At 46.7% G+C, this 13,808-nt stretch overlaps 1 protein-coding gene across 1 annotated transcript in view; it reads right to left on the bottom strand.

The window, feature by feature from the left end:
- Positions 1-13,808, bottom strand: part of SDHA (succinate dehydrogenase complex flavoprotein subunit A) — a 213,106-nt gene that overhangs the window by 178,665 nt on the left and 20,633 nt on the right. The window contains 1 exon segment of the mRNA XM_030209736.1: positions 3,655-3,744. Coding sequence (XP_030065596.1) covers positions 3,655-3,744 — 90 coding nt within the window.

Here is a 13,808-nt window from a genome sequence, read left to right as displayed (position 1 = left end):
CCTTTTCAACCCCCAGTTTCAGTCCCCTTCATCCACATGCTTTGCATCAGCCACAAAACCATTCTTCCACCTGTCCCAGGCATAGCCCCATTCTCCCTCCTGCCCTCTTTCTTCTCAGACCCAAGTTCCAGCCCCTTCTCCCATCTGAGTTCCTCTCCCCAACCCAGTCCCCTTCTCCATCTGAGCCCCCCTCCCCCGACCCAGTCCCCACTTGCCTACCAGCTCCGTCGCCAGACGACCCTCTTCTCCTGCCACTGGCACCTGACCCAGCCTTAAAAAAAAATCTATGAAGCGGCGGCGCGGCACCTCGCGTCTGCAATGCATGTAAAGGAAGAAAAATCGCCTCGTCAGCCGGCCTTCCCTCACTGTGTCACCGCCCTGCCCTTGGTACACCACTGTAATGAATTTTTCTTGTCCTTTTTCAGCAAAGCCAACTTCAACAGTGTCGCAGTGAATGCTTAACATTGTTTTGCCTCCTGATTTAGGTTGTCAAAAGACATATCATGGAAATAAGTGTGGGAGAAAATGTTTAATATGCTAACCTCTTCTAATCTTGATTAGAAGAGGTTAGCATATTAAATATTTCCTCAGGATTAGAAGAAGTGCATCACTGAGCTTCCCAAAAACCTCAGAGTACTGGATATAGTACTACTGAAATCTTTACTAAGACAACATGCTTGTGGGCCAGCCACAAGAAAAAAAAAACCCACAACCACATAAGTACTTTCATTTCTAGATACCAGTTTAAGGGTGAGCATGTACCACACACCAGGCAAAGTACTAAGAATGTGGAAAACTGCAAAGATGCAGTGTACTGCACTTTCTTAAAAAATAATATTAAGAGCTTGAAACAAAGATGCAGCCAATGACGACATGCACGAAGAAATAACACTGTGAGCAGCAACATTCCGATGCCTTGCGCTGGACTAGCGTCTGCATTAGTGAGCACAGAATGCTCAGAAGCTCTAGCGTGGAAAATGAGCGTGCCAAAGATTAGTGCAAATAGCATGCTAATGTAGTCAAACTGATGTTAATGAGGCCATTTCCTATTCCCTCCCAATGCTCAGAACAGTGGACAAAACAAAGACACCATTATCATTGGAAAAAAAAACCCCACCAACTCAAGGGTGTTTAAAGAGAAGATTTCTCATGATTCTCTTTAAAATCTGCTGGTTTTTCTTTAATTTTGAAGCAGAAGGAAGTCTGTGCAAGACCCTAAGTGTCAGTAGTGAAAAACAAATGTGCGCGAGTCCGAGCAAACCCAAAAGTGAAAGCACACACTGGCACCCTTTTCTGCATTTAAATATAAGCCTTTTAAGTTAAAAAAAAAATGAACAGCTTATAATTAAAGGTACAAAAAACAGATGCAAAAGGGGTGCTCAGGGAGGACAAGGCCATAACAGAGAAACTGAATGAATTCTTTGCTTTTGTCTTTACGGAAAAAGATGTATGAGCCTATACCGGAAATGGTCCATTGGCCTTTTATGTACCAGGCTATGCAATGCTTCGGGATAGGCCCAGAGTTTCTGGGGTGGATTCAGGCTTTTTATCATTCTCCTCAAGTGTGTGTCCGGGTCAATGGGGACAACTCTGCACTCTTCCCACTGTTTAGGGGCACCCGACAGGGCTGCCCCTTATCTCTTATGCTTTTCGTGATGGTTGTGGAGCCTTTTGATGCAACAGTGTGTTTGAACCCGGATGTCTTCGGCCTTTGTTTTGATGGATGAGAACATAAAATGGCACTAGCTCCTGGAGACATCCTTGGTGTGAGAGGATATTGCATTCCCTGGTGTGCTGGTCCTGTCTACAGGATTACTTCCAGCCTCACCAGGATGATGCTCTCCTTTTAGAAGGCCTCCCTCCTCCAAGGCAGCACAAGGGCTGCCAAGACTAAAGGTGGGACTTCTCTACAACGTCCCTGTAGGCCTCTTCTATGTACCTCTCTGTCTCCCTCAGCTCCTCCAAGTCTGCTACTCTAGCCTCAAGAGAACGGACTCGTTCTCCGAGAGCTAGGAGCTCTTTGCATCAAGCACACACATATGACATCTCATATGAGAGATAATCATACATGTGACACTCAGTGCAAAAGACTGGATAGCACCCCTCTCGCTGCTGGGCTACTGTCTGCATCTTAGTATTATAGAGTTGTTTAAAATTAAAACTTCTTAATGAACTAGGGATATCAGATGAATATACTGATCCAATAACGACAAGCAACTGAAATAACCCCCACCCTGCCACCACTACCCTTCCAAACCCCCACCCTGTCACCCTCTACCCCTTCCAACCCGAACCATGTCCAACTTCTACTACCCCATAGAACCCTAATCCACCTTGCTAAAATGTCCAGGGGTACAAAGTACAACCTGCTCTGAATGCCTTAGCAGAGGAGAAATATGCCCTAGGAAGCACTGTTATTATTCATCCACAGATTTAAAAAATCATAAGTCATCAACAACCTCAGGGTTCAGTCTAGCTTTCCTGTCTTCCATAGTCCTTCCTGCAATAGAAAAATGTCCTCTCAGAAGACATGCCGATAGAAGGTATGCATAGGATCTCCTGTGCAAGTTTTGCCAGTTTTTGGCTAGCACTTTTGCTTATTTTTCCCCAAAATGGAAACATCACTCAAACATAAATAATTGTCCAATTCATTAATAATTACCTTCAAAGGAGGTATTGTTCCATAAAAGTCACTCAGAAAACTGCTAACACCCATTTTCATTCTTATGAAGAGGGCCATACTGGGTCAAACCAATGGTCCATCTAGCCCAGTATCCTGCATCCAACAGTGGCCAATCCAGGTCACAAGTACCTGGCAGAAACCCAGTTAGTAGCAACATTGTGTCTTCCACAGATAACACGCTTTCTGGGAATGTGTATTATGGAGGATCCCGAGTTGTTTATATTAATGGATTCGAGCCTTCCATTTCAATCTGTTTTTAGCACAACCTTATCATCTAGGAAGATAACTGGATTGTCTATCAGATGTGGGTGTAGAAGAGAACCAACACTATGTAGTGGATGAACAACAGGAAAATAAGTGTCAGAGCAGAGCTGGAAATGCTCCTCGATGCCAGTAACAATGGATGAATCTGTTGCAGTAACAGTAAGATGCTTGAGAAACTGGACATGTAATAAAAGGATGTTGCAGATGGCAGGAGTCTGATTAGCAGACAAGACTCTTGTTGCCACATCGAAGTCAGACAGGACACAAATGATGTCATTTAACAGTGCTTCATTCAAATCCAAAAGCAACTTCCGCAGTTTTTTTTTATCATTGAATTCAGTTGCAAGTTGTCTTAAGATGTGTTAAGTTTTTACATATTGATACAAGCATGTTATAGATGCTGTTCCATCTGGAACATTCTGTTTAAGGCTAGTCTCAAGCTTTTAGAGAATGACATGAGGACCAAGTTTTTCGTCACCATCCTCATGTCATTCTTTAGTACTGAGGCTCTCAGAGGACTACTTCCTTTAGTATACTGCATTCAGGCACTTAAAACTTTGACACAGAATTATAAAATTGCACCAATTTATTGATTATACTCACAATATAGAGCCAAAATGTAATAATTTTTTTCATACTAGTAAAACAGAAAAATGGGATTATTGAAGAGCCACAAAATAAGGATTATGTATGTTTAACAATCTTACCGAATCTGAGACTTTAGCAGATGCATGCTTCTTTCCATTGGAGGTGAAGTGCAAACCACGTATAACCGCTTGAGGAACTGCAGGCCAAATCTAAAATGCAAGGTCCAAATGAAAATTAGGCAAAGTAACAGGTATGAATAAAATTTCACAGTAATTTCCTTTCTTTGCATCCTGTCACATCAGTCCACCCAAGTGCATTGTGTCCCTAGTAAAGTAAGCTTTGTCCCCAGCCATAAGGTTTTCAGGATATCCACAATGATATTCATTAGAGATTTGCATGCAGTGGAGACAGTGCACGCAAGCTTCTCATGAATATTCAATGGATATCTTGAAAACCTGACTGGATTGGGGAGCCCCGGGCCACGTTTGGGAACCACTGGGGTAGATAAAAAGTAGTGACACTGAATCAAAGCCAGTGACATTACAAGTATAACACCAGTGGAGGTTGGTGGACTGGTATGCTATTACCAAACCAGTTTTGGAAATGACAAATTCTATCCCATGGCAAACCACTGCAGCCTCTGAAGTGAATAGCTAAACAACTAACAATTCGTGAACTATTAAAAAATTCATTATTTTTCATGGAGGCAGACAGAATCCAAGAAAACAGTCTTCTAGGGTGAGCTCTGGCCTAGTATGGCAAGATGAAAGGAAGGTGAAGTTTATTCATACCTGTTAATTTCCTTTCCTTGAATCTTGCCACATTAGTCCAGAGAAGTGGGATATACAAGAGCAATAAATTAGTGGGAGAGGGAAGATAAGGCCCCTGTATTAATTGCTCTGTCAAAGGATGCATACCCTCTGACTAGCACATCAATTTTGTAATGTTTCACAAGGAGTGTAGAAGACTTAGGGGCTCATTTTCAAAGCACTTAGCCTCCCAAAGTTCCATAGAAACCTATGGAACTTAGCCTCCCAAAGTGCTTTGAAAATATGCCTCCAGGTCACCACCCTACAAGAGTTACCACTCGCATTTTCACTCAGAACACAGCACTCACAAAGCCCACTGGACACTATCTTAAACATGAGAACATAAGTCAATTCCACTGCTTTTATCCGATATGCAATGGAAGATTTTGACACTGGTTGTGCTCTGAGAATGCCAGGAGAAACATTGCCTGGTTAAGATGGAATAGCATAACTACTTGGGGAGGAAAGGAAGGAAGGAACCATTTTGAGAGGCACGGTATTATGTGTAATAGATATGTATGATCCCTAGAGCATAGTGCCTAAAGCTCAGGTATTGTCTTACTGAACAAACTGCAACCAGATGACAGTTTTAGGGTTAGATCCTACGACCACCCTTTTCAGGGGCTCAAAGGGCAGCCCTCCTAATGCAGAGAATGAGACTGAGATCCCACTGTGGGAGAAATGACTGGACAGGAGAATTATATGTTTGACTCCATGCAAGAACCTCACCACAACTGGCTGTACTGCCCCGGACATTCCCCGAATTCTTGCCATGGAAAGAAGACATGTCTGCAACCTGAACCTTGATTTAGGCCTCTTTGCAGAAAGGGCCAGAATTGCTTCAAAATCCAGACACATGCCAAGGAGGTGGACAGTCTATAGGCCCGGAAAAAAATGGAAATAACTACCAAATAATTTTTTTTTTTTTTCAGAAAATGCCTCTCAAAGATCAGGCCATTAGCCAAAAGGAATCCAGATACTCTATCGCTAATTAACCTGTAGACTAGAAATCCCTTGCCTCTGGGTAGGGGAAGAGGAGGGCAGTCAAGGAGATCTGTGTACCATGGACAGCTTAGGAACAGAGGGGCCACAGCTGTACCAGGGTATCATTTCTCAAAGACCCACTTTCCCACCTGCGGCTGAAGAATTAGGGACATTTTTACATTGCAATAAATCACCATCAGTTCGAAAAGCAAGTGACACCAGCAGGCTACCAGCACCTGGAAGACTTACTAGCTGAGTTCACACTCTCCTGGCTTCAGCATCGAGCAACTGAGAAAATCCACTTGGGGTGTTCTAAGACCCAGCAATGTGAACTGCTGAAATCACTAACTGATGGAACGCCACCAACTGCATAGCCAGCTGGCTTCCAGAACTACTATTGCATTCCTGGTTCTTTATTATTTGTTGATGTATGCCACTGCTGTGGCACGGTCAGATATCACTTGAACCACCCTCCCCTTGGAAAGAGGAAAGAATTGTTTAGTACCAGCTGGATTGATCTGATCTCAGACCACCACACTTCCTGCCTAACTAACAGCACTGCACTGGATACCCTTCACAGTGGGCTCCCCATCTATTTCAGAGGATCTGGAGGCATCCCCCGAGGAGATTTAATGGCTTATTCCACTAGGCTGGACAAGCCCTCAGCCTTGATGACAAGGGGAGCTGAGCTTCAAAGACAGAGCAGGAAAACCAGCAAGAAAGCACAGCATCCATGGAGGCCAGATGGCCTGAATCTTCTTGTACATACAACACCTGCACCCTCAGGAAAAGTACTGTACCCTGTTTTGGTATCAAAATTGACGCTCAAGTACTCAATTTTCAGCAACAGGACCAGCTCCAAGACTGGAGATGGCAGACACTAAGCCCATGACTATCCCCAAATCAGACTCGTCAATCCACCTGACTCTTACCCGATAGATACATTTTCTTTCCATTAGTCCCAACAGATCAATCCAGAGATTTGTGGGTTATGTCCATCTACCAGCAGGTGGAGATTGAGAGAACGCCAGAGATCTGCCATATAGGACCCTGTGCAGCAGCCTCACTTCCAGTATAAAGTCAATACCCAAGCAGAGAACAAAGCAAACAACAAAAGAGAAACCTCCTGTCTTCATAACAGAATAAAGAAACCAAACAGAAACTTTGAAGAGGCCGGTCTGTCCAACAATGGGCCTCGTGTGCAGAGCACTGCCACCCCAAATGCACAAAAGGAGCAGTCACCGCTCTAACACAGTCTGTTCAGGAAGTTAACAGACCAGTTAAGGTCACTAATCCATTTCCTTCCTACTTTTTTTTTCTGACAATTTCTACCAGAAACGCTTCTGCCAGAATTCCTCAAAGGTCAAAGTGCGGAAAGTAAATCAAAAAGAGAAATGCTGATTACTAGGGCAGGCCTCTGGATTGATCTGCTGGGACAAATGGAAAGAAAATTATCAGTTAAGAACTAATTTTTCCTTCCATAGCTTCCCACACATGAATCCAGAGACTTGTGGGATGTAAAAAACACAGTCCTCAAATAGGGTTCCTCTTTCCCACATGCATCACTTTGCACTTGCTCACATTAAAACATCATCTGCCATTTGGATGCCCAGTCTCCTAGTCTCGCAAGGTCATCTTGCAATTTTTCCACAATCTTCTTGCGATTTTAAGAACTTTGAATAACTCTGTTGTCAGCAAATTTAATTATCTCACTAATTATTCCCATCTCTAGATCATTTATAAATATGTTGAAAAGCAGCAGTCCCAGCACAGACCCCTGGGGAACCCCCACTATCTAGCCTTCTTCATTGAAAACACTGTATGTCACGATTCAGGAAATCTGAGTCCCTGGGCTGCAGCCGAGTTGGCACTACCCAGTCAACCTGAGGGTTAGCCTGGCTCCAACTGGCGGTAGGCAAGTCATCCAGGCTAGGCACCAGGCCCGAATGGAGCTGAAGACGAAACTCGGCAGGAACCGAATACTCGGCAAGAGCAGAGACATGGCAAGCTGGACTGGAGACAAGCATGGCAGCAATTACAAGACCAAGCGACCCGTTGCGAAGGCAAGGAGAGGGAGAAACCTCCTTAAGAAGCCCCCGCTCCCAGATGTTGTCTCCATCCCCCCAACCCCCATCACCACCAGAAGGGGACGCAGACCCTAAGGTTGCATTGTCTGCGTGTGCCTAAGGACACCAGCATCTGGCAGCACTGTACATGAAACTAAGGCCAGCTGAGAGACCCTTCCATCAAAGCCCCGAGGTAGATCGGGGCGAGGCCGTGATAGAACCCCCTCTCCAGTCCTGACTTGGATTTGTGAGGAAACATACACTGGAATCTCCTGGTAAGCAGCAGAACAAGCCAGTCAGCAGACTTCCACATGGGCTGTCCATGGAACCACAGGCCTTCCTGCACCAGGGGTGTCCTGGACCATGCTCCTATGGTCCTGGTCTTCAGACATGGTACAGGAAGTAGGATGTTCCTTCTATAGATTAGTCATGTAGTCAGCCATGGCCTGGATCTTGGATGCTAGGAGTGAGCAAGCTTTACCCTGAAGAAACCTCCCTCCCAGTAGGATTCACAGAATTCTTGTTCTCCAGACAAAGAGGACATGTCTCTGCTTGCTGCTAAAGGCATACCTTGGCCTGAACATCGCTGGTCAGGGTGAATCATCCAGAATACTAGAAGTGGCTAGGGTGACAGCAGTTATCATGGAGACCAAAGTTAGTAACAGTTATCACGCTCCCAATCTATAGTCGGGTTGTGTTTCTGGTGCCATAGTAACCCCAAGACTATGGGCTTCACGGATGTCTGAAAGACGTAAAGGTCGATAGTTTCCTGTGGCCACCTATGCTCAGGCATAGTGGCGCCATCTGGGTTCTAAGATGTCCTTGAATATTCCCATATACTAAAAACAATAGAACAGTCTGGGGTAAATCCTGAGTAGGAATACTAAAATGCCTGACAAGAACTTAGTCTATGAAGTTTATACCTGCTCCACAATCCAAGAAAACTGATACTTTTATTCCCTTAGAATAAATCAAGCACTGACAAACCTATGAATTGGGTACGAGGAGTCCCAGGGAGCGAACCCAGTGTCACCGCACTCCTGGCCAGAACCAAGCTTGAAGATCCAGACTTGTAAGCACATTGGAGTGCACAGTGTCCTTTCTCATCACAGTAGAGGCATAAATTCAATGTGCGACACCTTTGCTTTTTCTGTGCAGAGATAGGGGAACAGTTGACCTGCATAGGTTCCTCAAGATAAAGGGGTGGGCCCCCCTGGCTAGGGATGCATTCGTTTTGCTGATAACTAGGGGCCCAATGGGCCATCTTTCCAGACAATTGTCACTCCTGGGCTCACTCTTGGAAATGGATAGCAACCAGATTACAGAGACCAATAAGGTCATCCAGGGTGGTAGGGAGGTCCCATCCTGCCAGCTTATCTTTGATTTGGGGTGCCAACCACTGCCAGAAGGCCATGACCAGACTCCAGTTGTTCCAGCTTAGTGAAGCTAAGGTGCAGAACTGTATGGCATAATTCCCAAGGGTCTGCGTTCCCTGCTTCAGTCTAAGAAGCTCGGAAGCTACCGTAACCTTCCCTAGCACATAGTTCAAAACTTATCCGACACTGGTTGATGAAACCTCTACAGTCTGGAGGTTCCCACTGTATCACACGGAGCCATGAGTCAAATACCTGGAGTTACGGAAGCAGCTGCTGGGATTGGGTCTGGAGGAGCCGGAGCCTTTTGTGCCACCAACAACTGGTAGTGGTCCATGCAAGCAGATAAGTCTTGGACCAAGTTAGCGAGCTGCTGGACCTGGAGAGTCAGTTGCTGGAGCGGTTGAAATGCAGGTGACCCATCTAAGCTCATGGCCTTCGCAATCTGCCACAATTCAGGAAAAGTGAGGCCTTGGGCTACAGCCAAGTTGGCGCTACCCGGTCAACCCAAGGGTTAGCTGGGTCCCGACTGGCGGCAGGCAAGTCATTCAGGCTAGACACAGAACTAGACACCAGGCCCAGCTGGGGCTGAAGACGAAGAACGGCAGAAATTGAATACTCGACAAGAGCAGGGGCAAGGCTGGGCTGGAGACAGGCAAGGAAGTAACTACAAGACCTGTTGCAAAGGCAAGGAGACTGGAATCTCCTTACGAAGTTCCAGCTCTTGCATGTCGTCTCCGGGCGCTCCCACCCCCACCTGAAGTACCGCCACAGGCCCTTTAAGGCTAAATCTTCAGTGTGCACCTAAGGATGCCGCATCTGCACACTGTGCAGGACCTGCCACGACAGGGAGCTGACATATCAAGGAAGGCTGGAAGACTCTTCCATTGGTTTTCTCTTTTAACCAATCTTTAATCCACAATAGGCCATTACCTCCTATCCCAAGACAATCTAACTTCCTAAAGATTCTTTCATGAGGTACTCTGTCAAAAGCTTAATATCGACCAGCTCACCTTTATCCATCCCTTCAAAAAAATGTAGTAGATTAGTGAGCTGTCGTTGAGCATGACTGTAGCTCGAAAGATCTTCCGAGAGTGGGGCACCCCCTCAGTGGATCTTTTTGCCACTTAGTCAAATCACAAAGTCCCTTAGTTCTGTTCCAGGCTGCAGGTCCACGGCAGGCTAGCATTGGATGCCTTTCTCCTTCATTGGGAGACAGGCCTTCTGTATGCGTATCCTCCCATACCTCTGGTGGGAAAGACTTTGCTGATACTCATGCTCAACGACCATGACTGTAGCATTATCCTGCTCAGCCTGTCGGCCAGACTGTTGTTTACGCCGACTAGATAAATGGCTTGGAGAAACATGCCGTATTGGCGGGCCCACAGCTACATCTGCACAGCGTCCTGACTCAGAGGGCGAGATCCAGTACCCCTTTGTTATCGAGGGAGTACATCGCAACCCGATTGTCTGTTTGAATTAGAATAATTTGGTTGGATAGCCGATCTGTGAAAGCCATTAGAATGTTTCAGATCGCTTGCAACCCCAGGAGATTAAGCTGAAGACGCTTTTCCTGAAGGGACCAAGGTCCTTGAGTATGGAGCCCATCTACAAGAGCTCCCCACCCGAGGGATGCAACCGTCATCAGCTTCTTTTTGTGGCTGAGGAAGTTGGGAGGGACGCCCCAGAACCAAATTGGAGCGAATTGACCACCTCTGAAGGGAATTCCGAAAACTGGCGGACAGTTGGGTCACATCCTGTAGATACCCTGAAGCTTGATACCACTGGGAAGCTAGGATCCACTGAGCGGATGTCATGTGTAAACGTGCCATGACAGTTACGTGAACTGTGGAAGCCATGTGCCTTAGAAGTCTCAATATTTACTGAGCTGTAATCTGCTGAGACGGCCAATCATCGGGATAAGGGAACACATGCACTCCCAGTCTACGAAGAGATGCTGCAACAACAGCAAGGCACTAGGAAAAATACTCTGGACGCAAACTGGGTATAAGCATCCTGTAAGTCCAGAGAGCATAGCCAATCATTTTCCTGAAGTATGGGAAGAAGGGTGCCCAGGGAAAGCATCCTGAACCAAATATCTGTTCAGGCCCCTTATGTCTATGATGGGACGCATCCCCCCTGTTTTCTTTCCCACAAGGAAGTACCTGGAATAGAATCCCAACCCTTCTTGCCCTGGAGGAACGGGCTCGACCGCATTGGCGCTGAGAAAGGTGGAGAGTTCCTCTGCAAGTACCTACTTGTGATGGGAGCTAAAGGATTGAGCTCCCGGTGAACAGTTTGGAGGGATTGACTCCAGATTGAGAGTGTATCCAAACCGGACTATTTGAAGAACCCACCGGTCGGAGGTTACAAGAAGCCATCTTTGGTGAAAAAAAAAAACAATTTTAACCTCCCTCCGACAGGCAGATCGGCCGGTAAGGCCATTTTTATGGTGGCTATGCTGAATAGGAGTCAGTCAAAAACCCGTCCCTGGTGTTTTCTGAGGAGATGCAGGGACCTGTTTAGGTGCACGCTGTTGACTAGAACAAGCGTGCTGTGGCAGAGCCTGAACCGGCTGTCGAGAAGCAGGAGTATACGTACATCTTGAGGCATAAGGAAATACTTCTCTTCCCATTAAAGAACTTCCGAGATGAGGAAGTGGCTGCACAGAATATCTGCAATTTTCTGCTGAGTCCTCTCCTCCAGGTTAGATGCACGCAGCCATGAGAGTCTGCGTATCACTTTACCCAGAGCAGAAAACTAGATGTCACATCGCAAGTGCCGAAAATGCCCCTGGACAGGAACCTGCGACACACCGTGTGCTGCCTGACCACCTGGTGAAAAGGTTTAGCCTGATCCAGTGGGAGTGCTCGTAAAGATCTGGTAGGATTCGATTTTGGATTACATCATGCCAGCCTGGTACGCCATTCTCCCAAAAGAGGCTAAGGTTGTATGCTCCGGGGGTGGCCAAGCAAGTTTCTAGAACTCCTATCTGTTCTGAGAACAGAATCTACCACCGCAGAATCATGAGGTAACTGAGGCCTAATGAAACTGGGTTCCCCGTGGAATTCGACACTGGGATTCAGCCCTTTTAGGGATAGTCGGACGTGAAAGAGGCTTCTCCTAGTTGTTTAACAGCACCTCCTTGAGTGTATCATGAAAAGGAGCTGTGGTAGAAGATTTAGGTGGAGATTCTAGTCTAGGACCTCGAGCAGCTTGGCCGTGGGCTCATCCACAATCTACATAGGGAAGGGAATGGCCTCAGACATTACCCGCACAAAAGATGAAAAAGAAACTCTCCGGAGTGAAGAGCTGCTTTTGAGATAAGGCAGTTGAGTCAGATGGAAGACCTAGAGAATCCTCAGCAAAGAAAACTGCATGGCCCTCATCTTCATCAGATGAGCCCTCATCGAATGGAGCTAATAACTCATAAAGAGCAGCTCAGAACCGAGGCCGTCTCGACTTGGAAGTGCGGAGACCTCGAGAAGTCGACTCCTCAGGCGACTCCGGTGAAGTTTCCGCCACCGACAGCAATGGAAAAATCGACCTGGGAGGCTGCCGACACCAGAGGGCTGCCGATACCGGAGGGGAGCTCACCTCAGGCGAAAAGCTAGATGCCGCAGAAGCTTCTGGCACCGATGATACTGACGTCCGGTGCCGGGATACCTCCATAACAGAGGGAGAGCGAAGCTCTCGGCACCGATGGCACCGATGTCCGGTGCCGGGATACCTCCATAACAGAGGGAGCAAAGCTCTCGGCACCGATGGTACAGACATCCGGTGCCAGGATACCTCCATAACAGAGGGAGCAAAGCTCTCGGCACTGATGGTACCAACGTCCGGTGCCAGGATACCTCCATAACAGAGGGAGCGAAGCTCTCGGCACCGATGGTACCGACGTCCGGTGCCAGGATACCTCCAGAACAGAGGAAGCAAAGCTCTCGGCACCGATGGCACCGACGTCCGGTGCAAAGCCTGAGGCGGTACGGCAATACCTCCAAACAGAGGTGGTACCCGACAGTACCAATGCCGGAGGCAGTGCAGAACGATGCTCTGGGCACCGACGCTTCTTGGTGGAGACCCACTCGATGCATCACTGTACCCAGCGTGCATCGGTCTCCTGGCGGACGATGGTCGGCCCAAGGTACTGAAGGCACCAGGAGTGTGGATCAGTAGCAGAGATGGCCGGTTGCAGCGGCGCAAGGCCAGCTGGGCATCTTTGATGAGAAAAAGGAGAAAAACTATACCTGACCGAGCAACCTAAGAACGGTCGCACAAAATAAGAAAGTCTCCATAAGTTTCGATTCCCATTTCAGGCTCAGCCCCTTGTGACTCTGGCAATTACTTAACCCGTCCTTGCCCCAGGTACAAAAAGTACCTGTATATGTAAGCCACAATGAGCCTGCCATGAATGTGAAAGTGCGGGATACAAATGCAAAAATAAAATAAAGAGGTTTAATTATTTTTAAAAGAATACCCGAAAGGGTAAAATAAAGAAGAAGAGACTTAACTCCGAAAACCTGAAGAAACACAAAGCGCTAACAAACTCCGTGTCTCCCCAGATGCGGAAAAAGAAGAACTGAGGGGCATGTCCGCGCAGCGAGCGAGAAGATGTGTGCACGCATGCGCGGTGCGATCGCTCACGCGACGGAACGCTGTTGAAGAGACTTTTAGATTTTGCTTGAAAATCCTCCGGGGCCGACGTGACGTCATCCACTTGTGAGAATATCAGCCTGCTTGTCTTCGGAGAAACAACCACAGCTCTTATCAAAGTCTGTTTTTTTTTTTTTTTTTTTTTTAAGTAAAACAGGCTGGTGAAGTCATTATCCTATGTTAATTAATTGAAAACAAAAAATGCAAAGTGAGCCACTTTCTACAAGTTTACAGTTAGTTTCACCAGGTTACAGTCAGTGTAAACCTTCACATCCGAAGTTTAGGGCAGAAATTGGCACCAAGTGCTACTCTATACTTGGCACGCAACTTGGAGCGCAGTTTATAGAATAACACTCCACGTGGATTTTTTTCAGCTCTGTTTTTTGAG

The sequence above is a fragment of the Microcaecilia unicolor genome, chromosome 1 (assembly GCF_901765095.1).
Source record: "Microcaecilia unicolor chromosome 1, aMicUni1.1, whole genome shotgun sequence".
In the NCBI taxonomy this organism is placed as follows: Eukaryota; Metazoa; Chordata; class Amphibia; order Gymnophiona; family Siphonopidae; genus Microcaecilia; species Microcaecilia unicolor.
Note: the sequence above shows the minus strand (reverse complement) of the source record. Positions and strands in the feature narration are given on the sequence as shown.